We start from the raw sequence: 26,972 nt of genomic DNA, 5'->3' as shown, positions 1-26,972 counted from the left end.
AATCTTATGATGTAACGTATTAAATAATCTTTTATTAAAATCAAAACCCTTAAGAGTTTTCTCTTTATTTTTTTTGTGAATTCAAGAAAACCCTTATGAATTTAAGGTTTGCCTTGTGAATTCAAGGTATTAAAAGATTTCTCGTGTAAGAGTACTTGCGAATATTAGCGCTTGCTTAATCTGCGCTTTTGTACTGCGTCACTTTTGGAGTATGATCTTATAATGTCTTACCACTTACGGTGTTAATCCTTGTTACTCAATTAATTTCCGATCGATACCTTAATAAACAAAACTTGATTCTCTTTTTACGGTGTTAATCCTTATTGCTCACTTGTTTTTTAAGAAACTAATAATTACATTTTAAAATAGGTTTAGATACATTTTTCAATATTATTATTTCTTTAAATATTTTAAATTATATACAACATAATATTTTAGGAGTCATCGAAAGTGGTCAGCTGGTTCTCTCTCCATATTGCGACATATCGATTATATATTATTCAACTATTCGATTATATTCGAAACCACATTAATCGGGGTTTTTAGGATTTTATCGAATTATTTGGTTAATAATTATATGTAGTATCATATTTTCAGTAGTATAATATTTTCATCAATATCTCAATTAAGTTGTCGATTTCAAATAGTAAAAAAGGTTAATAGAATCCTTAATTAATGTATCTGAGATATTAAGAATTAACATGGAAGATGGTTCTTATAAAACAGTTTTTCTAATGTATGCATAAATACTAAATTTTATGAGTTTAGTGTATTTTTATTGGTGGAGTTGTTGTAAATGCGGGGTCCATCAATATTTATGATTAGAATACCAATAAAAATACATCAAATTCACGAGAGTTAGTGCTTATTGTGTGCGCTGGGGTAGAAAACCCGCTTTTTATAAAAATAATGGGTTAAGGACTGGTTTAATTCAAGAGACGGTCATTGCCACGTTGGTGCAGCTGATCTCACACACGTGTCCAACATACATGTTTTAGTACTTGGTCAAAAACCAAACACAACCAACCTCTCTAGCACACCTTATCACCTTCTTTCTCAATCTCACCTCTTCACACTAAACTCAAAAAATGGTAATTCGGGTCAAACCCGCATTCCTCACACTCCTCATCCTCTTCACACACTCCACATCATCATCACCACCCACCAACCCGAACCCGAACCCGAACCCGACTCCAACTCCATGGCCCAAGCAGTTCCACTCCATAATATTCATGACCACCAAAGAAACCAAACTTCAGAAAGTGGACTTATGGTATGACTGGCCCAATGGCAGAAACTTCAACATTATCCAATCTCAACTAGGAAAGCTTCTGTATGACTTGGAATGGACTAATGGCACTTCTTTTTACTACACTTTGGACTCAAATAAAGAATGCAAAGTCATGCATTTTCCTGTGGGGATTCTTGCACCTGATTGGCTGCATGGTGCTACTTATGTTGGACAGAAGAGTATTGATGGGTTTTTGTGTAATGTGTGGGAGAAAGTTGAGTTTATTACCTATTATGAGGATGTTGTCTCCAAAAGACCTGTTTCTTGGACTTTTTATACAGGTATGTTTGTTACATGTTACATGCCATCATACAAGTATATGATCTGATAAATCTCGGAATAAGCGAGAATCGAATTAAAAATCTAGGACGATAATGGATAAACTCTTAACAGTCACTCATTATCTTGTCTTTTAGTCACTCATTATCTTGTCTTTTAGAACTATCTTTCTTATTATAATGTGTTGATTAAGATATTATTACATAAATGTGATAGGCAGACCTTACTTGAAAATTAGTACTTATTGTAGGAAATTTTGACATGAATATGAGTTCATGACATTTTTGCTGGAGATTTTGTTACACAATGTTGTAGGCTCAAATCTTGAAAAGAACTCATTTCTCATTCTTATTATGAGGATGTTGTCTCTAAAAGACCTGTTTCTTGGACTTTTTATACAGGTATATTTGTAATATGGGATCATAATCTTGTCTTTCTTTTTTTTCTGAATAATTGAACTTATGTCCCTTGCATATGAGTATATGTTCAAATGAATCTCGGAGTAAGCGAGAATCGAACATAGAACCTTGGACGAGAAGAGATAAGTCCTTAAACTTTGAGCTTATAATCTTGTCTTCTAGAACTATCTTTGTTATTAAAATGTGTTGGTTAAGATATTGTTATATAAATGTGACATGTACTCGAACCTTATTTTTTAACTTAGTACTAAATGTCGAAAATTTTGACATGAATTTGAGTAGGTGAAATGTTTGCGGGAGATTTTGTTAGACCATGTTGTAGGCTCAAATCTTGGAAAGAACTCATTTCTCATTATTGTGTTTTGCTATATGTCTTATTAATTGCTTGTGAAATCCTAATTTATTCTCTGATTTCGAAATTTCTTGTAGTGTGTTTGAAATTTGTAGTGTGTATGTGTGATCATCTTATTGTTGTTGATACTTGTAATAGTTATATATTTGAGGTGGTCTTGAAATGCAGGGATGACTGCACATATCATGACATTTGAAGTGGGGAAAGTGCTTGATGATCCAAATTGGCAAGCCCCTGTGTACTGTTTCAACAATTCTGCTGAGCAGGAGAAAGCAAATGTGGATAAGAAGAGAACTGGTATTGCAATTGAATCTGTAGCTAGTATGGATGGTCCTTATCGTAGGAGTGTAATGCGATCACTTGCAATGAATCTTACATCGGCAATCTGAATGTTCATTGCTCTCCGGTATTTTCTGTATTATATATGTAATAATCTTTGTTGTGCTTTCTTGAGGCAATGTTGGTTGGAACTTTATTGAATCTCTAATCTCTAAGTTGATTTTTCAATAAAAATCAAGTTCTTGCGGTAAAATTGAATTATCTTTACATTTATTTTAATTTATCGCATGTCACTTGAACTGTTAGCAAAAGCTCTGGGAATCTTTAGAACTACGCACACCGATGTAATTTGGGATTTTGACATATACAAGGTAAGATGGTTACTTTAGAAATCTGCTTGGATAAAATGAATGCTGAAAATTTGGAATGATTCAGCTTGATAATTTGATATGTGTTAATTCAGAGCCCGGCCTTTTCCCTAGTTTCAAACTGATTATTTTCGGGGTTCGGAACGTGGCGTTTAGCAAGCAAAAACTCTGATAATGAGACCTGCAGAAATTAAATCATTTGCAACCAGAGATAGCATTAGTCTTGCTCTATATATGCCTTTGACTTTGTGATTCCGTTAAGTCCTGTTTGAGATCATAGACTAATTAGTAATTACACCCGAGAAGACACTTAAATGTCATCAAGTTCCACTGTATCTTCAGTTCATAGTTCCTCTAAGCCCAAACAAAATCAATCATACCTAAAACAATCAAAACTTTGATTATCAAATGATGAAATACATTGTAGACATAGCAAACTTATTCGTATAAGAAACGTATGATTTGAGGGCATATTCTGTAAACGAGAATCGCCAGAAATTAATCGAGGACCACTACAGCTGCATTTGTCTCTTCGCTTCAGCTAGTTCTCTAGAAAGTGCTGTTGACGTAGAAGTATAAAGCAACGAGTGCTACAGCTCCGATCGCTATACCAATAGGCAATGCCTTGCTGCAAGTAGTACAGTATCATACTAACTTTGTTAAATTTGCTTAATTTCTTAAATATGTTTTATAGAATAATCGATAAACACAGATGTAAGTGTGCTAATTACCCTAGTGTTTCTTCTCTCTTGAGGTCAGCTTTCCTAGCTTTTCTAGCATCTGTGGCATTAGCATTCTTGTTGACAGGAGGCTCGTATACCCTAAATCTTCTCTTTGGAGCTGCACAAACTGTAAAAAACGTAGTCGTGGCCTTAGATCTCAATATCTCATACATTGTCATGAAGCAACTTGTCTTTACGACATTCTATCTCATATCAAATCATATAAAATCGATGAATATGACTGTTGTATATATGTGACTTAGTTCTTAACTATTCTATTCAAGTACCTTATATTTCCTTTTACTGAACCTGCAGCAGGACTATACGATAACTCATTGCTTTAAGGCTTATTTCTCCTAGCTCTGCTTTTGCCATGTTATTACTTATTTTTATTCCAATTATGTTTACAGGACCTGAGAAATTACAGTAATCTTCTTCTGCTCCAGATAATAGAGTCTAGTACTTGCAATTATACTATATGCTTAGACTAGTAAAATATCGCAAAGCAGAGTAATGTACCAGGGCAGTAGTAATTATCAGGTAACTTCTCAAAGGGTGTCCTGTCATTGTAAATATACCTGCATACATCAATAATTCAATATCATATCATGTTTGTCATTGTAGCACCAGGAGTATAATTAGCATGTACAGAAGCAAGTAAATTACCCGCAGTCACGACAGATATAAGACTGCTTATTGGCTAAACGCATAGAAAATCTCGGTGCAGCAGAAGTCCTGGCCTGAGAAAGTTTACGAGGACGCAAAAGATTCAAAGACGGAGAAAAGTACGATGATTTTAGAGCGGAAGGATCAGCTTGTCGACGCAGACCAGCATTGCCTGAGATGGTAATGGTAGGCTTAATAGATGTCTGCAGTGCCATATTGTTATTTTTTTCGGGTTTTTACTCTTCTGCTTATTGTTTTGTTGCCAAGTTTGTGCTTGAAGAGTTTGAAGTGTTGAAGAGATAAGAAGAGAGGGTAGACAGATACAATAGTGCAATGTTTTTGTGAAGCGTGGCTGTCATGCTTCCCACATAACTCCCCTTTAGTCTTCTTTGGATTTTTCTTATCCTCTACTATGTTCTTTTTCTTTCTTATTTTTTGTTTCCGCTACTTAAACACACACACTCACCTACCTTATCTCGACTATTTATTTATTTCGGATTTTTCATCATATTTTGTAAAAAAAATTGAAAACTGCTCCGAAAATTTAGAAACACTCACATTTCCTTAAAATTTAGTTATTTAAAAGTTTTCAAATTAATGATCAAATTGAGTTAAATTGAAAAATAATGATATATTTGGACGAAACGAGTGACCGACTTGATATTTTTCCCATATTATTGTTTGAGTATGATGTGCCTATGGTTATTCCACTTCCTTAGTTGTGAATCTATGATTATATCCCTTGTCATGTTATATGTTAAAACCTTTTAATCTCATGATTGTTGCCCCGTTCTTTAATTGTTGAGTCTAATTTATAACCACATAGTGTAACGATCGGAAATGCAAAATAGCTTTAAAAAACACCACATACATATAATATAAATAGCTAATCAATTATTATTTTTAACGCGTACATTTATGCAAAATAGCTTTAAAAAATATCACATGGTGTAACGATCGGAAATGCGCACTAAAACTACTTTGCCTAATAAAGTATTAATACAGTGATTGTGATTGAGCTCTTGTATCCATTTATACCCGTTGTGGGAAAATCACAAGTTCGCATTCTGGTGTGTGTGCGTGTGTAATCCATTAGCAGAAAATATTAGGTTGCAGGGGAATTATTAAAAGAAATAGGGCAGGCAGAGCATACAATTGCTTGTGATTATGCTGGTTTGGAGAACGTGGTCACATAGAGTAATAACCAAAAGAAAAGAAAATCCTTCACCACAAAATTGCTATGTTTTAGTGTGTATTGAATCAAGTGGCAATTTCTGAAATACATGCATATCTAGTACTAGTCTCAAGTAGCAGAAGGTCTAGTATTCGGACTCCAGAGAATTTTGAATCTTCATTCTAGCAGAAGGTCTGATTTCTATGTAGAGTGCAATGCCAACAAGACTTAACTACCAAGGTTTCAGATCACCCACAGGGCCTGCAGTCCAGTTCAAGATCTTTTCTCCAGGCTTTAAGAAGACGCTTCGGTCGTGTGGTAGTTTTCGGGCAAGCCCATTTAAAATTTGATGAAAAGCATCCCCAGGTTGAGCCGGTTGTGGAAACAACATAGCTTGCTTCATTGAAGGATTTGCCAACAACCTTTGTTTTTTCAGTATGACCTCTGGGGAAATAGAGGCGAGCATCGTGTCCAAATTAGGAACATCCTTCTCTGGCACATAAACGCCAATTTCTTCCCACGGGATCGCATCAGCAAAAGGCAAAACAATGTCATCTGCAATAATGACAGGAATGCAACCGAATATCACAGCTTCAACAAGTCTAGGACTCCATGGAGCCCATCCTAGTGGACACAAGCAAAATATTGCTCGTTGCATATCTTCATAATAAGTAGTCGGATGCTCTGTAGATATGTCAAAAAGTGGATTGTTCTTGAAGTTCTCCCATACTGCTGCCCTTGCACCTCTGTAGGGAGAACCGAATTAGACTAATGAATGTCAATTCACAATTGGAATAATTCAACCTTTCACTCTGAATATTATAAATATTAAGGAAATATATATTATAATCAGGTAACAACACATATATATTTTCTTTGCTTCCTCTATATATATGGATGCTTTATAATTTATGATGCTTCTGGATTCCCAGATATATGTCCAAACTTAAGTTGTCAGATTGATGCACCATGAATGTGTGATTATATTGGAGGAAATTACAGTGACTGGTCATGAATAGATGTTTCAAGTTTCATGTCAGTTCCAGAACCCAATTTTTTGATAAATTATCACGAGTTCATGATCCAAATGACCACATGACATGTGTGAAAATGCAGTTTTTTAGAAAATGCTTAATGAGGAAACTTCTTTAGAGATACCGGACATGAATCACCCTGTACAAATTTGTGGTGAGTAATTCTAGCAAGTTATTCACTGTTAAGTAGCATTGTGAAAGTAGCAAAATCATAGTGATGCTTACCAGTATCACATGGTATATATAACTTGTGTTCAAAAATGATCAGAGGTTTCATAAATGTACCTTGCATAATAACCACCTTCCGGGTCATTTCCCACATCATAAAATAAACCTCTGAAATAAACAAAGATGGATCTAGGCGTGTTTGGAGGGATCAAATGAGACTGCATTTTCTGCGGAGGAGCATACGGCGGAACTGTGATGGAGCCATCCTTTAAGCAAACATGATTTCGCTGTCCAAAAGTTTGAACCAAGGTAGCACGCTGTAGCAATGTAAGAATCCCTCTTTCAATTGCTTTCTCTTCCTGCAATAAAAGTAAATTGTTTCAGGCCCTGTGCGAATGTTAAAAGTTTAAAATACAACCACGAGTTTGAGTTTGTGTTTGCATGTGTGCGTGAGAGAGTACTTGATAATGAAAGCATGCTCCAAAGTCATGTGGTGTTATGAAGAAGTGATCAGCCCCTTCCGTCCTATTCCAGTAAGGCCAATTAGACGAGATGAGTTGTATAGCACTCCTCATCATACGAGGTGATTTGAAGGGCAGAGGGAGACCGTTTGGTGTTAAGTCACAAGTTGTATACACAGGAGTATAGAACCAATCAGCTTCCTCAGGATTGAGTGTTCGAACAGCGCTTGATAGAAGAAACCGATGCATATAAATTTCTGCAGCAAACATGTGAGTAAGGCATCTTGGGTCCTTCTGCAAAATCTTTTTGTTATATTTGCTTGGAAGCTCATAAACGAAAACTTTCAGTCTTCCTACAGGATCATCTTCCAAGACATCACCAGCACTACCTATTATTTACAAAAACCAAGCACAGTTAAAGACTCATATTTATTTGATATTGCACCACAAGTTATAAATTGATACATTACAAAAGCAGAAAATGCTCAAATTTTAAACATATAAACGGGAGGAAAACAAAAATAGCCTAGTTGCACAACAAACCATCCACTTCGCGAAAACTTCGGAAAAACAACTTGCTGCATATCGATCACAGCAAATTTATAGGTTCAAGAAATTTCACAAGACAAAAAAGAGGTTCTTTTTTTTTTTGCCAAACTCAAAATGTTCTTTATTGTAACAAATATCAAGGCATATGGTCCTAGTAAGATATTAGCTACAAGAGTTATTGGCTAATATGATGGGTTCAAACCAATCTTTTATTATCTAATCGTAGTCGACCAAAACCATAACCTTTTCACTTCCAGCATAAATCAGAGCCAGCCATTTTTACTTTGATTTTCATATTGTAGAAGGCAGCAGCCTAATGTACTTATTAGATGCAGAGTCACTTCTAAATAGTTATCTAAAATAAATAACTGATCTAACCCTTTGATGGTATTAAGAAGTACGGAACGTTAAACTACCCCGCAGGCAACTACATACTCCCTCAGTCCCGGTAGGTTGTATAAATTGGGGAACGGGGGCTCGGCACGCATTTTAACGCTCTTTTAAAGTATACTTCCATAAATTATTTAAATTTATTTTTTCTTCTAAATAAAAATTTAATGTTTAAAGTTTAATTCAGAAAAATAAATTAAAAATAAATTATGGAAGTATACCTTATATTCACCTTAAAATGCGTGTCAAACATTGAAAAAAAAACCGTGTACAACAGAAGGGGACGGAGGGAGTAGTAGTTGGCAAGATGCCAAGGTATATCAACCTAGGCTGAATAGACTGTCAAATTCTTTGTCCGACCCATATTGATGTGTCAGGCTGTAATACTAAATACGATCTTCCAGAGCTTAATCAAAGTAATCACTAAGCTTTAAAGTTATGGACTTACGGGTTAAGGCACAACCAACACATAAATAGGCTAGAAAGTAATGCTATTTAAACTGTTTTTCTTCACATTCAGTTTCCAGTTGTGCTAAAACATATTTGACATAATTTCCATGTGATTGTGTTTAATTTCCATGTGACTGTGTTAGTAGCTACTGTGGAGGGAACTAAACGTGGACTAAATTTTAAACCAACTCCCCGCCTATAATGTTAATGTCAAAATATTAACAAATGGAAACAAAGGGAAACAAATGAGAGATAGCTTAAAGGTACCACCCTTACCATAACAGAATATTCTTCTTAAATAGGCTTTGGTTAAGGCACGTTTAAAAGTTACGCCTAAATTTATATGTGAAAAAGCCACAAGAAAAGAAAGGGAAAAAATTTATTGCTCTGTTAATTACATACTTAATTTAGACTAAAGGTGCAGTAACACGACACAGAAGGGAGCTTGACACGATTAAATAGACTTTGTAATTCCGTAGTATAGCACTCAGAATAGTCAAAGAGCTTTAATTTTAATTGGATTTTAACAATCAACTAAATCAACATATAGGAGCAATGCAAATTACAAAGAATTTAAAAGATGCCACGGATCACACATATGTGAGATGTCAGAAACCCTGTGATGCAGACATCAGATGTTGAAACTCTAAACAAAAGTAACCCACGCAAGAACCAAACTCAAATTATTAACCACAATTACTATTTACTACTACAAAACAAGCTTTACGCGTAAGAGTTATGTCACCACCAAGCACAAATAGGATAGCAAAGAAACGTATTTAAATCAATGTCACAATAAAATCAAGATTTCACGGTTATGCAAAATTGAAAAAAAAAACGTATTCTCTAAGTGGTAGTCAACATAGAAGGAAATAATGATGACCGACTATTAATTAATAATCTAGACATAATTTCTTGGTGTTTAAATAAATGAGGTAAATAGATGGGGAATGAGATATAACAATAACTCTTAATATCTCACTAAATAAACTTACAGAATATGCTCTGACTATCTCACTCCGACATTAACGTGAAAATGTCATCAAGCACTCTAAAAGGGTAGAGAAAAATATCTATAGATCAATCTATTAAAAGTTACGCTTTATACTAAAAGTGCTGACATAATCTAGTCAAAATTTTGATGCCAATGAAAGGACTTTGTTATCCCATGGAATTGCATTCCGAAACAATCCAAAGGAGTCAAGTTCCGCTACAAACCAGTCCTTCTTGGTCAATGACAACCACAGCATTGTCATCATATATCACATTCCAATGTCATACAACATATAACTATAGTTTATTGGTCACCTATACACAATCACCAAAATTCAACAACAAATTCACCAAAATCACATATAGAATTCCCTGTTTTTAGAGTTTGTAGGTCAAAACAATTAGCATTAGAACACAACACCTGTCCAAAAATCTTCCCTTTTTCAAATTACATTGCGGAAAACAGCAGCCACAACTTAAACCAAAACACAATAAAATCGAAATTAGCCACTAAATGAATTTACATGCCCCACTGCTTTTCCAAGGAGTGTCAAAATACGCACAAAATTTACCGCTATTTACCACTAACCAGATACAAAAGTTGTTAAAAGGCTAATTACATAGTCTTTGAATGGTTCGAGTAGCATTATTTTTCAAAAAAGATTTTTCTAATGTTGTAACATCTCAAATCAAAGGTTGCAACTTTTTGAATTACTCGGTCCAAGGCCCTCTAATATGGTCTACCAACTTCTGTCCACAGCACAGCACAGCGTAACAAATTTTGTTAATTAGCAGTGGCTAGTACTGATATAGTTGTTATTGTCCTTTCTTTTTTTCTCTTTTTTGCTAAATATTTATTGTCCTTTCTATTGTGTGAGTTCTTGTCATTTTCAAGTAGATTCTAGAGCACTAGTATGTGTGAGGACTGAGGAGTAAAGAAGAGAGAGGTCTTTAAAAAGGCAACAAAGAGGTGATGAAGGTGTTGTGTGTATAAATATATTCACTGTTGTATCGGCATAATAGCTACCAACCATATCTCCAACGTCAAAGAAGTGCAAACCAATTTTATAGACGAACATGTATGGCAGTTTTAATATTACAAGGGCACAGACCACTATTTACCACTAACCAGAGACAAAATTTGTTATACTGTGCCGGGTGAGCTGTTGACAGAAGTTGGTTGGACCATATTAGAGGGCCTTGGACCGAGTAATTCAAAAAGCTGCAACCATTGGTTGAGATGTTACAACATTAGAAAAATAATTTTTGACAATAATAGTACTCAGACCATTCAAATACAGCCTTTTAACCAAACCATGATAATCAAGATATTAATCATTTTTAAATGTATGTGTTCCCTCTAAATTAGTAAGAATTTTTTTTTACAAAATGGGCTCGTTTTGATATTATGGATAAAAGAATTTTCAAGACATCACCAGCACTACCTAATTTTTACAAAAACCAAGCACAGTTAAAGACTCAAATTTGTTTGATATTGCACCACAAGTTATATATTGATACATTACAAAAGCAGGAAATGCTCGAATTTAAACATATAAAAAGGAGGAAAACAAAAATAGCCTAGTTGCACAACAAACCATCCACTTTGGAAAAACAACTTGCTGCATATCGATTACAGCAAATTTATAGGTTCAAGAAATGTCACAAGACAGAAAAGAGGTTCTTTATTGTAACAATTATCAAGGCATATGGTCCTAATAAGATATTAGCTACAAGAGTTATGGTATGCAATTACAGGTAATTTGCTACTAAAATACAATTCTCAAACGTACCCTGCTAAACCACATAACGGATTCTGATGACAAATGTAAGTTCCTGTAAAGGTCATTGGCTAATATGATGTGTTCAACTCAATCTTGTATGATCTACTCGTAGTCAATCAAAACTTAACCTTTTCACTTAGAGCATAGAATAAAGCATAAATCAGAGCCAGCCATTTTTACTTTAATTTTCATATTGTAGAAGGCAGCAGCCTAACGTACTTATTAGATGCAGAGCCACTTCTAAATAGTTATCTAAGTTAGATAACTAATCTAACCCTTCGACGGAACTAAGCAGTACGGAACGTTAAACTACCCCGCAGGCAACTACATACTCCCTCATCCCGGTAGGTAGTATACATTGGGGGACGGGGCAGTTAAGAAGATGCCAAGGTATATCAACCTAGGCTGAATAGACTGTCAAATTCTAATGCTTTGTCCAACCCATATTTGATGTGTCAGGCTATAATACTAAAATACGATCTTCGAGAGCTTAATCAAAGTAATCACTAAGCTCTAAAGTTATGGACTCAAGGCATAATCAACACATAAATAGGCTAGAAAGTAATGCTATTCAAACTGCTTTTCTTCACATTCAGTTTCCAGTTGTGCTAAAACATTCTTGAAATAATTTCCATGTGACTGTGTTAGTAGCTACCGTGGAGGGAACTAAACGTGGACTAAATTTTAAGCCAACTCCCCGCCTATAACGTTAATGTCTAAGTAATTAATTTCAACAAAAGGAAACAAATGGGAGATAGCTTAAAAGTACCACCCTTACCATAACAGAATATTCTTCTTAAACAAGCTTTGGTCAAGGCACGTTTAAAAGTTACGCCTAAATTTGTAAGTGAAAAATGCCACAAGAAAAGAAAGGGAAAAAAATTATTGCTCTGTTAGTTACATACTTAATTTAGACTAAAGGTGCAATAAAACGACACAGAAGGGAGCTTGACACGATTAAATAGACTGTATTATTCCGTGGTATAGCACTCAGAATAGTCAAAGAGCTTTAATTTTAATTGGATTTGAACAATCAACTAAATCAACATATATGGGCAAATTACAAAGAAATTTAAAAGATTCCATGGATCACGCATATGTGAAACAAAAGTAACCCATGCAAAAACCAAACTCATATTATTAACCACAATTAATACTACAAAACAAGCTTTACGCTTAAGAGTTATGTCACCACCAAGCACAAATAAGATAGAAAAAAGAGAGGTAACATATTTAAATCAATGTCACAATAAAATTAAGATTTCACGGTTATGCAAAATTGAAAAAAAAAACGTATTCTTTAAGTGGTAGTTTACATAGAAGGAAATAATGATGACCGACTATTAATTAATAATCTAGACAGAATTTCTTGGTGTTTAAATAAATGAGGGAAACAGATTGGGAATGAGATACAACAATAACTCTTAGTATCTCGCTAAATAAACTTACAGAATAGGCTCTAACCATCTCACTCCGACATTAACGCGATAATGTCATCAAGAACTCTAAAAGGGTAGAGAAAAATATTTATAGATCAATCTATTACAAGTTACGCTTTATACTAAAAGCGCTGACATAATCTAGTCAAAATTTTGATGCCGATGAAAGGACTTTGTTATCCCATGGAATTGCATTCCCAAACAATCCAAAGGAGTCAAGCTCCACTACAAACCAGTCCTTCTTGGTCAATGAGAACGCCAGCATTGTCATCATATATCACATTTCAGTGTCATACAATGCCAACATATAATTACAGTTTATAGCTCACCTATATAAGATCACCATAATAAAAATAAAAAACTACAACACGAAATTTACTGAAAACACATAAAAAATTCCCCGTTCCTAGAGTTTGTAGGCCAAAACGATTAATACCTCCCCTTTTTTTCCCTTTTTCAAATTACATTGCCAAAAACAGCAGCCACAACATAAACAAAAACACAATAAAATCGAAAGGTGCACAGATAACACAAATGTCAAAAACCCTCTTACAATCATGCTAATACATCAAAACCATCATACTCAAGTACTCAACATATCAACATTACATCATAAAGAAAGCTCAAGATCACATATAATCATAAACAAACAAATAAAAAACACAATCTTTATCAAAAAGACCTGAAATTCTCTCAGTTTGTTGAGCTCTGGAGTGCACATTAGCATCAATCCTCAAAAGAATCACAGAACAAAGCATCACAACAAAACCCCATCTCCAGTTCCTCATTTTTTAACCTTTAACAACAAAATTATCAAAATTCAACACAAAAAAATTAGAAAAAAATAGTACTTTTACAAATGTGTTTCAGCAAGAAACAGAATAATCTACATAAAGAAGCAAAGGGCTGAGAGATAGTTAAGATGTCATCAAAGAAAGTTGTTGATAATACACACACACATATGTGTGTGTGTATCTTTAGAAATCAAGAAAATGTAGGCTTGAAAAAGAAAATTAAAGAAATGGGTATTTAAAATTGCTTCAAAAAACAGGGAATGAAGAGGGTAGTTTGGTTTGAGTTTGGTCTTAAACAAGCTGTCAAGTGTAGTGGAAATGTAGTTAAAAAGTAAAAAATATATATATATATATATATATATTTATTTATTTATAGTGTTGTGGAGAAAGAGAGAGACAAGTGTGGGAGATGAAAGTGAGTTGACATTCCATAGTCAAAGGTTGTCCTGCTGTTGTTTTCTGTGTTTTGTTTTGTGATTGGGGCTATGCTTTTAAGCTGATTTTATATGCATAAAACATGTTGTGTTGTGTGTGATATATAAAAAAGGTTCGGGAAGTTTACACAGGATTAATGCTACTTATTCAGAAAATAATTTCAAAATCTTTCCCAAATGATTTTTATTTGTGAACTCATATTCATGCACGAGGGTTCATAACAAATTTTATGAAATAATTAATAAAATAATGACAACTAATCAACGATTTTGAGAATAGTTTTGAGGATTTTAGCATCTTTCTTTACCGAGAGTGCCGTTTTTAGGAGAAAATCTATCGTGTTTTCTGTGTCCGTAAAACTTTTGTCAAAGGCCCGGTGTAATAACATATTTTTAATGATTAAGTTTATGTATCTTACCACAATAAGTATATGTTTTTACAAATTTCAGGGTAGATGAGAATCGAATCAAAAATAATGATAAGATATTAAGTTTTTACCCACTATAATATTAAATTAATGAAATTGATCGATTAAAATAATTTTTAATTTGTTAATGATGTAATTTGATAACAATTTTAATAAATTAAAATTTTATATTTTCTAATTTCATTTTTAATTTTTACCTCCAAATTAGGTGGAATTTAAATTATTGGGCCTTGACAACTCACCTCATTGGACATGTTACAAGGTTTGTTCGTAATCGAACTTTGTCCAAATCACAAAGACCGTGAGATAGACCTCAAATGATGGGCTGGGCTCTCGTACGAATGAATTAGGCCATTCTTGTGATTTATTATGGGCTTCAAAATCGAATGAAAGCCGCAACATGAGTAACAATTATACAGCAGGTGACAATTAAAAGCCCGAAAGGAAAGGCCTTGCCAATCTAGAATTCATACCATAACTTTTTTTCGCCGGAACAAAATTTTCATTAAAGAATTGTATTCAAGATAAAATATTACCTGCTAAAGCATATTTCATTCACAAAACTTCTAACCGAAGGTTATGCAGGGATAATCCCATAAATTTAGATAATAAAATTTTAATGTCTAAAAATATAACCCACATAAAAAGTCTTGTTAAAACTCTGAAACAGTTAAATCCTATGAAAAAACTCATGAAGGAAGGTACTCTCTAAAAAGTACATTTTAAACAAAATTAATTAAAAAGACTAAAAGCTTTTTAAACAAAATTAATTAAAAATACTAAAAGTTTTCGATACCCGTAAGAAATCATTCGTGTCATCAAAATTTATATATTAAATGTTTTGTACTTTGAATTCCCCCGATTAGATAATTGTGCTAGATAATTGTACAAAAATATGAGGGTATATTTCGTGACAACAACTATATGTCATAGACCATTTTTAGAACATATGGTTCGGCAATTATTGAATTGACAATTTAACAACATAAATTAAAATAATTAAGTCGTATTGCGGTAGATTAAAACGCGTCACATATTGTATCTACTTAAAAGTATATTGCCTGAAGGCTGTTTCAAGGTGAATTGTCCAAAAGCCCCTCAACCAAAAAAAAATACAGTACATTGTCACCGCATACATACGTATTCTCCACTGATTTCACAAGACTGAACTGATACATACTTTTCCACAGAACACGTGGCAGTCATCCAAGTTGTTGTCGGCTTGATCAAGTAGAAGTTGTTGATTTCTCCAACCATGGCTTCAAATTAGTAATTCACTCCCCCAAATCGAGCTCATTTCTCCAAATATGTTCCAACTGATGCTTACGTTTTGGGGCGTCATGAGCTTGGGTTGTCTGTGTTGGTTAGTTTGTACTTGATTACAATATATATAATATATACATAATCTGCGTTTTACTTTGTTCCCCCCTTTAATTTGAATTTCAAATTAAAGTGATTAGGTACAAGTATGTCATGACATCTTGACTAATACACTGTTAATATAACTTATTATTGGTGTTTTGAAGTGGTATTAACTGGTATTGGCTATATTTGAACCGGAGGAATGTATGAAAAGAAGAAACGTAAGCTCTACTCTCTTCCGCCCAGGTCGTGTAAGTGGTTACGGTTTATGTCTGTAATTTGATTTTGTATTGCTTTATTAAGGAAATGTAATAGTTGTTCAAGTTTTAGTCATGATGATGGTAATTCTCACCCGCAGCCGACTGTATTTTTTGTCATATGTAATTACATATTGATCATGGTTGTCATTGTTTTTTTAATGTATGCACAGAATAACTGTATTTTATGATCAGGAGTTATGATCATGACAAATATTGCTTATTCAACTTTTTAATGATGGGTGAAGTTTTACAGACAGGACAGAGCATTGAACCTACCAGCAACTCACTTATGTCTAGAGTTTGTGAGTGTAATTTAAGTTATTGCAATTCATGGGTTTGTTGCTTCATTTTGTTATAAGTGTTTAAGTAATTATCACCGTTTATAGGGAATTATGATATATCTTTCATGAGGGACTATTCAAAGGAAAAAGAGTCAACGTCACCTTTATCGGGTATAGGTAAGTTGTTCATATGTGTTTTGATTTAATCTTAAAATGAAACATTTGTTCAATGTCTTAATTATGCTTTGTACAGTGGACAAAGAAAATTTTATAAGGTCAAAATCTCAGCGACTGGAATCTTCTTTTCATGAAATGTCACCGCATCATGAAGTTAGATCGCCACCATGTAATATTTGGATGATACCAGTTAGTGGAATATATGTTTAGACTGCTTAAAATAGTGGAATATATGTTTTTCATGTTTGCGTTCTTTCTGTGTATGTGAATTATACAATGATGACAGTTGCATGTTTGTTGTAATGTGTAGTGAACAACGACATGAGTGTTCTTTCTGACAAATCTGATTTATGTAAGAGTTATGTGGAAACGCCGTTTGGTCCTTCATCAAGTTCCACCAGTGCTACACACTTCAGGAAATGCAGTACTAATAAAAAAGGTAACACAACTTGCCTCTAAATATCACCGCTCTATTTTATGAGGTCAACTTTAGATGTACATAAGTGGCGTAAATTTTTGATCATTTAGATATATGTGAAAGGGCAAATCCACAGACTAGAGTCCCGAAAAACAAAGCAAGACATGAAACAAGTATGTATTACAAGAAATTGCTTGAGGAAATGTAATTGATCATGTCTCTAAATTTGGTTCTCTTCTCAAATGTAGTTGAGTGCAGACCACAGAAGAGGAAAGCTATTATGGCTCCACTGAAAAAATATCCAACCGGTGAGTCATGTTGACCAATTAGTACATATTACTACAAATGTGTTTTTTTATTTGAAGTGATCAACTTCAATGTAGAGAATGTTGAACGTGATGACAATGAAAATTGCAACTCCAAAATGACTTCAATCACACCGCGCCCTACGTTGTCTTCTCGAAGACCGACATTGTCTCCATTGTCGATTAATACTCTGCCTTCACAGAGTTTATCATATAGCCCACAAACTCATTACTCTCCAAATGTGCCATTTGAAAAAGAGAACCAACCACCTCCATTTTCCAGAAAAAGAACATCTGCAAAAATACCTACCACCAATGTGAAAGCTGCGTGTGTAGGTCAGTATAAATACACTTCTGATTGTGGTAACATATATTGTTGGGAATATTTTGCAGATGTCAAGTATAAGAATTTGTCCATTCGTAGGTACTAAAGCTGAAAGAAAAAGGCCAATGACAGAAGATTTTTCATGGCCCATGAAGAACATAAAATTTGATGAGTTACCAGACAAGAAGACAGTGGATGACAGTTATGATATAGGTATGTGATGTCAATATTAAAATCAATTTCTTTGAATTTTGGGGGAGTGAACTTATTATGAATACACACTGCATACCAGAGGATTCGTGCTTCTACGATTTCCAGCATAATGACATGGATGTTTCATCTGAGGATGAAGATTTTACGGCTGATTTGAATTACGATGCCTATGAAATGCAGAAGAATGCTGAAAATGGTAAGTACAGAAAATGGCACATTTTTAGTACATCCATAGTTACAAATGATGTAATATGCTGATCTATGGTTTTACATATGTGTGCAGTTGTTGAAGAATATGCTTCGTTAGGTCCCCCGAATGTGTAATGTTCACACTGTCATGCCTGGATGTGGAAAGAAGAACGTGCAAATAAAAGTGTTACGCGTGGCATTCCTGTTTTCTCACTATGTTGTGCCAAGAGTCAAATTCAACTTCCAAAGGAGAAGCCCACTCCTTCTTTCATTTGGCAACTGCTTAATGATAAAGTTAAATCAAAGCGTTTTACTGATAGAATTCGTTTGTTCAATAGTATTTTTGTATTCACATCCATGGATGGTAAAGTCGACAAGTCAATCAACTGTAGTGGTGCGCCATATGTATATCGTTTGAACGGCCAGAATCATCATCTCTTTGGTTCTCTTATACCGGAGGAAGGTGATGATCCGAAGTTTTGTCAACTTTACATTTATGACACAATGGATGATGTTAGTAATCATTTGAGGTGAGTTAATGTTGCTGATGGCGATTCCATTGATGTGGAGATAGTTGATGGTTTGATCAAAATGTTGGATGAAACAAATGAGTTGGTCAAAGAGTTTCGTTCTGCCCGGGACCATTTCGAAAATGAAGGTGTAGAAGATTTGGAAATTGTGTTAAAGGTTTCCCGGGCTGACAGTGGTCGTGAGAATCATATTGGTACATCAGATGAGGTTGCTGGCATCATGCTTGGAGATCTTGACGAAACAGACGGTTCACGCGATATTATTATTGATTCAAAAATCGATGGTTTGGAAAGAATATCTGATATTCATCCAAAACTTATGGCTCTACAATATCCTCTTCTATTTCCTCACGGTGGTGATGGATTTCATAAGAATATACCATTTGGGAGAGCAAAGAAAGATTCGAACAAAATAAGGGAAGTGATATCAATGAAGGAGTATTACTCACATAAATTTCAGGTTCGAACAAATGAAGGTTAGTGTCCTTCCTTATATAAAAACCATTGCCTACCTGTCAAATATATACTGAAAAATTAATTATTGGAGAACTGTATTAATTAATTGGGTTTTGTTTGTTTTTTCTGCAGGTATCACTCCGCGTCTTGGTGGGCGCATCTACCAACAATATATTGTTGATGCATTCTCTACTATAGAGCAAGCCCGTTTGTGGTGGTTCCGTACAAATCAGACTACACTCCGTAGTGATCTTTATATGAATATACGAGACTCCTTGCAGACAGGGGATTCTGATAGTAATAATTTGGGGAAAAGTTTCATCTTACCAGCCAGATTTGTTGGTTCGCGAAGGTACATGCAACAAAATTTCCAGGATGCGCTGGCAGTGTGTCGATACATTGGACATCCGGACATTTTCCTTACGATGACAACAAATCCACTTTGGGATGAAATCATTCAAATGATGAAACACATTCCTCAGTGTTCTCCACAGAATTCTCCGGACATGATAGCACGTGTTTTCAATTTAAAACTTGACCAGATTGTAGATGACATCAAGAAGAAAAACTACTTTGGTGTATGTCTTGCAGGTAATAATTTGCATCCTATAAATTGTTCCCGCTATTTATGTAATGAGATGTTTAATTATTTTATTTATATACACAGTCATGTACGTAGTGAAATTCCAGAAGCGCGGTTTACCACATGTACATATGTTGATATGGTTGGACTCAGCATCAAAGCGCCACCTTCAGGCCAATGTTGATAAATATGTATCTGTCGAGATCCCTGATCTGAAGGAAGACCTTGTAGGTTACGCAGCTGTAAAGGCTCACATGATAAACGGACCCTGCGGATCAGATACATATAATTCAAAATGCATGAAGCAGAACAAGTGTATTCGACACTTTCCTAAGAAGTAAATATATCATGTCATTTTTCACCTACATTCTGAAGTTGAATAAATATATAGATTGATATCATACTCCCTCCGTCCCTTTCAATTATTTACATTTTTTAGATAGTGTCCGACACGCATTTTAAGGTGCATATAAAGTATAGTTATGTAATTTTTTTTACAAATTTGTTTTTCTGAATAAAAATTAAAACATTCAACTTTTACTCAGAAAAAGAAAATTGTAAAAATAAGTTACATAACTATACTTTTTATGCACCTTAAAATGCGTGTCGGACACCTCCTCGGAAATGTAAACAATTGGAAGGAACTGAGGGAGTAATTAACATGTAGGTACTCTCCGAGCACCACATTTGACCAATTTGGCTTTCCAATTTATAGACGTCGGAAAATGAATAATACAGTCACCAAAGGGAAAGCAATTTTGGACAATCAATGGTTTGTCCCTTATAACCGGGATTTATTGGTTAAATACCAATGCCATATTAATGTGGAGATTTGTTGCCATGCGCGAAGTCTAAAGTACCTATTCAAATACTGTCTCAAAGGTCACGACAGAGCAACGGTGGAAATTAGAGGGGGAAAAAGACGCAGTGATAATGGAGAAAACATTGATGCGGGTGAAGATGAAATTCAATCTTTTTTTTATGGGAGATATATTTGTGCAGCTGAGGCGGCTTATCGTATCTTCGGTTTTAATATTCATTACATATTTGTGCCTGTTCTCCGTCTTTCATTTCATTTACCTGGGAACAAATACTGTACATTCAGATCCAACGAGCCTTTGCAGAAAGTGGTTGCTAGAGAAAAACATAAACCGAGTCAGCTTCAAGCTTTTTTTCTTCTCAATGTGAATAACAGTAATGCGAGGAAATATTTATATGATGAAATCCCTCAATATTATGTGTGGAATGAAAGTGATAGAATTTGAAATTTGAGAAAGAGAGGCAAGCAAATTGGCCGCTTATCTTATACTCATCATAGCTCAGGTGAACTATGGTATTTGCGATTGCTGTTGACTAAGGTGCACGGTCCAACTTCGTATGAAAGTTTACGTACTGTTGATGGAAAATTATTCCCAACCTATCAACAAGCTTGCAAAGAGTACGGCCTTCTTGATGATGATAACGAGTGGGATGAAGTCCTTCAATAATGTGCCATTTGCGGGTTTCCACCACAAATTCGACAATTATTTGTCCACATAATGATCAATTGCAAAGTTACTGACCTAAAGTTATTGTGGGACAAGCATTGGAAAGAAATGGTTGATGACATTTTGGTAACGCAACGCAAGCTCACAAGGAATCCGCTTCTCCTACTTAACCAAAAACAACTTGAATTTTATGCTTTGGCAGGTAAAAATTGAATTTGATTTATTAATTTTCACTAAGTTTTTTATTTTCCAGTATCTGAAACTGATTTTTTTAATCCATTGCATTTCTTTAGAAATCCACAAGTTGTTGAAGTCCATTGGTAAATCTCTAAAAGATTTTCAGCAAATGCCTCAACCGCCTAGCACGTATCTGGATTTTAGTGATAATAATTTGGTTGTAGAAGAAACAAGCTATAACATTGCCGAAATGGAAAAGGAACACACTGAGTTGTTTTCTAAATGTAATGAAGAGCAATTGGCAGTGTACCACTCTGTCATGGAATTTGTTAACAATGGAAAATGAGGTTTATTTTTTGTATACGGCAGTGGAGGTTGTGGGAAGACCTTTTTGTGGACGATAATTATTTCGAAGTTGCGATCCGAAAGTAAGATAGTTCTTCCTGTTGCATCGTCTGGCATTGCAGCAACGCTAATGCCTGGTGGTCGGACTGCTCATTCCCGTTTCAAAATCCCCATTCTTCTAGATGATACGTCTATGTGTGGAATATCACACAAGTTAGACATTGCTGAATTAATTAAGAGTACAAGTCTGATAATTTGGGACGAGACACCCATGCAAGATCGACATTCATTTGAATGCCTTGACCGTTCACTTCGAGATATAATGAAAGCTGTCCATCCGGAGCGTTTCCACATGCCATTTGGTGGTATTACTGTCGTCTTAGGTGGTGATTGTCGCCAAATTTTTCCAGTTATTCCACAAGGTACCAGAGGTCAGATTGTCTCAGCATGTATAACCAAATCAAAATTATGGAGAATTGCTACTGTTTTCAAGCTCATACACAACATGCACCTTACCAAAGGGAGAAGTAGAGCTGAGGTAGAAAGCCTATCCAAATTTGGAAAATGGGTTTTGGATGTGGGTGATTGGAAGGTACATTCTCCTGTTAATTCAACTTCTCCACTGTTGGAAGATGACATTTATATTCCTAGGGAATTTTGCAATCTGCAAGGTATAAACTCCGTCGATGAAATGATAGAAAGCACCTTCCCAGATTTTACGGAAAATTACCAGAATGCAGATTATTTGAGTGAGAGAGCCATATTAAGTCCAACAAACTAAACTGTTGGAAATCTTAACAGTGCAATAGTTGACAGGATCCCAGGCGAGATGTTTTCTTATTTCAGTGTTGACACAACTGAAGATTTTCCAGGTTCACAAACGGATCAAATGCAATCTTTTCCTCCAGAGTACCTCAATTCTATAAATATTCCCGGTCTTGCTCTTCATGAGCTAAAACTCAAAGTTGGAGTTGTAGTAATGTTGACGCGCAATCTCAATCAAACTCTAGGGTTGTGTAATGGAACCCGAATGATTGTAACAAGGTGTCTTAAGCATTGCATACAGTGTGAAGTCGTTTCAGGGTCATATAAAGGAACAAGACATTTCATTCCCATAATGGAATTATCTCCAACCGAAACGCGATTACCGTTTAAACTGTGTAGAAAACAAATGCCTTTACAAGTCTGCTACGCTATGACCATAAATAAAGCTCAAGGACAATCACTGCAGAAGGTTGCTTTATATCTACCAAAAGCAGTTTTTACGCATGGTCAACTGTACGTGGCTATTAGTCGGAAGACATCTCCGGAGGGCCTTAAATTTTTCATTGATGATGACATGGGGAATCCAACATTTGTGACACAAAACATTGTCTACAAGGAAGTCTTTTATAATTTAAGGACTGCTTGAATGTGTTGTAAACTTTGTTTTGTATGTTTCAGTAAGGTTGTGCAGTCTACCACATATTTTGTACTGATTTTATTTATCTCTACCAATGTATAATAGACACCACTTTTTTTGAATACTTAACTTCTGTTTGTTTTTTTATTGTTGCCAAAGTGTGTGTAATGTAATTTATTGGCCTAATATTATTCTGTTTTGTTATGCATCCACATGTTTGTTACTGTGTGATATTTAAAGCAAAATGACCTGAAATATAGGTAGCAGGTCTCCTAATGCAGATAATTTTAATTAATCAGAGAAAGTACAATAATTGAGAAGGTTGTAAACCACCTAACCATCTTCTAACCACACACACGGATTTGTGAACTCCCAAATCCTTCATCCATCTAAAGCTTACAGGTACCAAAATTTATGAATCTACTTTATGCTCCAAATGTGTTTTTATTCAATATTTGACAATCAAGCAATTTTCATCCAGCTGTTCTTACTTATGCCATGTGTAATTTCTTTCTACAAGTATCACAGTTTGATGAGCTTAAATGACTCTGCTGAAGATTGGAATATCCGTGTTAGGGCATAGTCCACGTGGAAAGGTGTTAATCGAGAGACAGGGGAACTAAAAGGATGTAACATCCTATTCGTGGATGACTCTGTAAGAACATGTTGTAGAGCATAACATTACTCATAACACTACTCATACTTTCTTTCACTCTTCTACTCATAACACTACTCATACTTCTAATAATTGGTTGTAGAGCGAAAGAATTCATGCTTTCATCACTCCTCAAATTGGAGAGAAGTTTGAGAAGGACATGGTAGAGGGTGTAGTCTATACAGTGAAATATTATAGTGGCGATGAAACAAACCGTGCAGTTAGGAATGAAAAACATATATACTTCACTAATGACACTGTAATGGAAAAGGATGAGACTTCTACTTTAACCATTTCTCAATACAGTTTTGATTTGTTTGTTTTGGAAGATCTGGAAGCAATGAAGTCGGACAACCGTTTCTTAACTGGTACTGTATTTTAATAGAGTAAACTTTCCCCTTAAATATTATTTTATTTGGCATTTGTTTCCCCACTAGATGTGGTGGCTGTTATACAACAGGAACCAGTGAAAACCACTTACATTGAAGACTCCCAGGAGAAATCACATGTTCATTTCTCCATCACTGATGGGAGGTACATTTCATCCATTTATTGCATTTAGTTCTAATATTAACACATTCTTATTATAATGCTTTTTTCAACTATATTCTCTATCATTATTAGGAAAGTAATTAATGTTACATTCTTCAATCAATTTGGAGAATCTTTACTCAAGGCCATGGACAGTAAACTGGAACAACCAATCATCATTACTATATATTGTGTTAAAGTTAGTGATTGGAAAGGTATGTTGAAAATTTATATTATTTGTTTACTACTTGGAATTTGCATCACTAACCAGTTATAGGTTTATGAAATAAGTGCTTTTTTTCTCCGTCCAATACAGGTACCCTCTACTTGACCAATTTCCCCTCAACCCGTTTCTACTTAAACGGAGATCACTATAGTGTGCCAATGTTTAGGAAAAGGTGACATACTAATCGTTCTTCTCAGTTTGGGCAGAAAAGTCTTCTTTACAAACAACTGATTCATTCATTTTTGCATTTTATTAGAGTTAATGATCCCAATTTTTACACTATGGATATTGACGAGGAACATGATGCCCCCATTCCATTAATGAAAGTTAAAGACATTAGGAATTTGAAAGACGATTACATTGAGGTATATGACTTTCTATACTTCTCATTACCACGTAACGCTTACATTTATTTTAATGGTCTCATGAATATTATATTACATAAAAAAGTTAAGTGCCAACTGAGGGTTAGGAAAGTTGATGAAAAAATGAATTGGTATATTCCAATATGTACTCACTGTGATATAGAAGTTGCAGAGGTTGATAAGAAATTTCAATGCTCTAACGAAGAATGTAATCGAGTGTATCCATATCATGATCGTGGGTCAGATGTTTTACTACACTTTTATTTAAATACACAATAGTACACTGAAAATGCTTTTAAATATGGCATGTAACCTTTTAAATAGGTTCCAACCATACACTCTGTGTGGAGATGAAACTGGAAACATTCCAGTTGTGTGGCCAAATGATGAGATATGCCGTATAACCGGGAAAACGGTATACGACCTTGAAGTTGATGACGATGATGAACAAAAAGCTGTTACTTTCCCAAACATTCTCAGATTCTGCGAGAAGAAAATTTATGATTTCACTTTGTTGGTTGGTAAGACTAATGTCTAGGAGCGATCAAATGTGTACAAAGCATCACAAATAGCCGAGGTTGAGATTTCTGCCAGCCATTCGCCACCTGTAAAACAGAGTTTGAAAGCAGTGAATCAGAAATGAGTATTGTAAGTGTATGATTCTTGGTCCATCAACCGTTTAAAACTTTATTAATGTACAGTTTATTGCTGCAGGAAAGTGATGTCAATCAAACTAATGTGGAAAAATCTCAAGTCTCACTTAGATCGTAACTACACATGTCTCCTGTTCAGTCACCAAATCTAAATATAACTCTGAAGTATCTTTAAACATTTTTTTATACCATATGTTACCACTTCTTTTATAGCATATGTATTATTTACTGATGTACTCATTCAAATTGCAGGAAGGTGTTACAAAGGTTATCGAAACAAACACTAACACTCCTCAAACAACAAAATCATCCAACAAAAGCAGGGCTAGAATGAATTTGGGAGTAGAAACTAAAACGAAAGGCAAAAACAAGCAGCCTAAGCTTAGAGATGTGAAGTTGGAGAAAGTATGATACTTACTTGGATACCTAATGTCTAATATATAATCTACAATACCATTCAAAATTACTGAACTTATCTAATATATTTTTAAATTGCAGGAGTGATTTGGAACTGCTTTGGACAACTACTTTCGCTTAAAAAGTACTGAACTTTTGCTCTACTGGATGTAATTCTGATCACCAGAGGAACTACTACTTTTGAATTTGTTGTTTTGTATGACAATACAATTTCATGTTATTGTATTTTGGTATAACTCTATGGCATGTACTAAAGTTATAACTTATTGTAGATGTATTAAACTTTAACACTCAGTTACCTATAAGGCCATATTAAAATTTGTCATTTTCTTTATCAATTCCAGTTGTGGGCAAAGCTATTTCAAACTAAACGAAATTAAACCATTAAAATTTATAAGTGTTGATAGCTGCAAGTGCAAACAAGTCTTACAAAGTAGGACACATTAATTTTGTAAGTACAAATTGGCAGGTAAAAGAAGGAAGCATTGGAAAAAGGACATTTGATAAAGTTACACACTAATTACACTACAATCACATCCAACAACTACATTTAATACCATACTTGCTTTAAGTACCAGCACCAACAAACACATAACTTCATACATGGTAAAAAAACTATCTAACAATTTGAAAGCTCAAAAATGTCAACTACCACCTGTGAATCTCTAAGGAATGTGAAGAAAGGCAGAACAGATTGGAAAGTGAAATGCAGAGTGATAAGAGAATGGAGAGGGGTCAGTACAACAGGGGAGATCTTTAAAGGCTGGAATTTATTACTCCTTGATGCCAAGGTATCTTCAAACTCATATAAATCTGTGTTTACAACTACAAAGTAAAATTATTAAAATTTATGAAATGTTTTAGAATTGTAGAATGCAAGCATATGTACTTGCCTCCATGTCTGATAGGATGGCCAGGATACTAGAAGTGGGAAAAATTTATTTGATCCTAAATTTTGAAGTCAAGGAATACGCTGAGAAGGACAAGTTTAGACCTGTTCAGATGGAGAAGCAAATTAACTTCACAGTTGATACCAAAGTGAAAGAGGTTGCAAAAACTGAAGTTTTCATTCCTCAAAACACTTTTGATTTTTATGATTACTCGGACCTCAAGAAAATGACCTCCCAAGTCCACTATTTAG

The 26,972-nt window shown here is 34.7% G+C and overlaps 5 protein-coding genes across 6 annotated transcripts; 3 read left to right on the top strand and 2 right to left on the bottom strand.

The window, feature by feature from the left end:
• The first annotated feature begins 1,015 nt into the window (after positions 1-1,015).
• Positions 1,016-4,592, top strand: LOC141717426 (uncharacterized protein At4g14100-like). 2 transcript variants are annotated; one of them, XR_012573640.1, is made up of 3 exons: positions 1,016-1,572; positions 2,510-2,991; positions 4,121-4,592. XR_012573640.1 is itself a non-coding variant. In XM_074519479.1 (2 exons), exons 1-2 carry the CDS (start codon positions 1,089-1,091, stop codon positions 2,728-2,730), a joined length of 705 nt encoding a protein of 234 aa, XP_074375580.1. In that variant the 5' UTR covers positions 1,016-1,088; the 3' UTR covers positions 2,731-4,592. The 2 variants fall into 2 exon arrangements, 1 of the variants encoding a protein (XP_074375580.1); XM_074519479.1 differs by having other exon boundaries at positions 2,510-4,592.
• LOC141717427 (uncharacterized) lies at positions 3,366-4,591 on the bottom strand. Its single transcript, XM_074519480.1, has 4 exons — positions 4,377-4,591; positions 4,230-4,288; positions 3,720-3,837; positions 3,366-3,616 (listed from the first exon to the last, which is right to left on the bottom strand). The coding sequence occupies exons 1-4, from the start codon at positions 4,589-4,591 to the stop codon at positions 3,538-3,540; spliced, it is 471 nt and encodes a 156-aa protein (XP_074375581.1). The 3' UTR covers positions 3,366-3,537.
• Positions 4,593-5,471: 879 nt separating the features above from the next.
• LOC141717425 (putative beta-1,4-xylosyltransferase IRX10L) lies at positions 5,472-13,931 on the bottom strand. Its single transcript, XM_074519478.1, has 4 exons — positions 13,501-13,931; positions 7,214-7,602; positions 6,870-7,111; positions 5,472-6,296 (listed from the first exon to the last, which is right to left on the bottom strand). Exons 1-4 carry the CDS (start codon positions 13,604-13,606, stop codon positions 5,783-5,785), a joined length of 1,251 nt encoding a protein of 416 aa, XP_074375579.1. The 5' UTR covers positions 13,607-13,931; the 3' UTR covers positions 5,472-5,782.
• Positions 13,932-18,595: 4,664 nt separating this feature from the next.
• Positions 18,596-20,838, top strand: LOC141717019 (uncharacterized). The gene is made up of 4 exons (XM_074519144.1): positions 18,596-19,010; positions 19,123-19,581; positions 19,658-19,910; positions 20,241-20,838. The coding sequence occupies exons 1-4, from the start codon at positions 18,596-18,598 to the stop codon at positions 20,836-20,838; spliced, it is 1,725 nt and encodes a 574-aa protein (XP_074375245.1).
• A 273-nt stretch (positions 20,839-21,111) lies between these two features.
• LOC141717016 (uncharacterized) lies at positions 21,112-22,363 on the top strand. The gene is made up of 3 exons (XM_074519143.1): positions 21,112-21,262; positions 21,354-21,543; positions 21,607-22,363. The coding sequence occupies exons 1-3, from the start codon at positions 21,112-21,114 to the stop codon at positions 22,361-22,363; spliced, it is 1,098 nt and encodes a 365-aa protein (XP_074375244.1).
• The last annotated feature ends 4,609 nt before the right edge of the window (positions 22,364-26,972 follow it).

Source organism: Apium graveolens, chromosome 4, assembly GCF_009905375.1.
Source record: "Apium graveolens cultivar Ventura chromosome 4, ASM990537v1, whole genome shotgun sequence".
Lineage (NCBI taxonomy): Eukaryota > Viridiplantae > Streptophyta > Magnoliopsida > Apiales > Apiaceae > Apium > Apium graveolens.
The sequence above is the reverse complement of the archived record's forward strand: the minus strand, read 5'-3'. Positions and strand labels throughout refer to the sequence as shown.

Bases quoted from the DNA above. Each gene is read 5' to 3' on its own strand.
- LOC141717426 (XM_074519479.1), top strand. From the start codon at position 1,089: ATGGTAATTCGGGTCAAACCCGCATTCCTCACACTCCTCATCCTCTTC. The intron at 1,573-2,509 runs GTATGTTTGTTA...CTTGAAATGCAG, and splicing joins TTCTTGGACTTTTTATACAG to GGATGACTGCACATATCATG.
- LOC141717427 (XM_074519480.1), bottom strand. From the start codon at position 4,591: ATGGCACTGCAGACATCTATTAAGCCTACCATTACCATCTCAGGCAAT. The intron at 4,289-4,376 runs GTAATTTACTTG...TGATGTATGCAG, and splicing joins TATATCTGTCGTGACTGCGG to GTATATTTACAATGACAGGA. The intron at 3,617-3,719 runs GTAATTAGCACA...TACTACTTGCAG, and splicing joins AAGAGAGAAGAAACACTAGG to CAAGGCATTGCCTATTGGTA.
- LOC141717425 (XM_074519478.1), bottom strand. From the start codon at position 13,606: ATGAGGAACTGGAGATGGGGTTTTGTTGTGATGCTTTGTTCTGTGATT. The intron at 7,603-13,500 runs GTCTTTTTGATA...TGTAAATAATAG, and splicing joins ACAAACTGAGAGAATTTCAG to GTAGTGCTGGTGATGTCTTG. The intron at 6,297-6,869 runs GTACATTTATGA...TTCTCCCTACAG, and splicing joins GAAGGTGGTTATTATGCAAG to AGGTGCAAGGGCAGCAGTAT.
- LOC141717019 (XM_074519144.1), top strand. From the start codon at position 18,596: ATGTTGGATGAAACAAATGAGTTGGTCAAAGAGTTTCGTTCTGCCCGG. The intron at 19,011-19,122 runs GTTAGTGTCCTT...TTTTTTCTGCAG, and splicing joins TCAGGTTCGAACAAATGAAG to GTATCACTCCGCGTCTTGGT. The intron at 19,911-20,240 runs GTAAATATATCA...ATTAACATGTAG, and splicing joins ATTCGACACTTTCCTAAGAA to GTACTCTCCGAGCACCACAT.
- LOC141717016 (XM_074519143.1), top strand. From the start codon at position 21,112: ATGATCAATTGCAAAGTTACTGACCTAAAGTTATTGTGGGACAAGCAT. The intron at 21,263-21,353 runs GTAAAAATTGAA...GCATTTCTTTAG, and splicing joins TGAATTTTATGCTTTGGCAG to AAATCCACAAGTTGTTGAAG. The intron at 21,544-21,606 runs GTACCACTCTGT...TGTATACGGCAG, and splicing joins AATGAAGAGCAATTGGCAGT to TGGAGGTTGTGGGAAGACCT.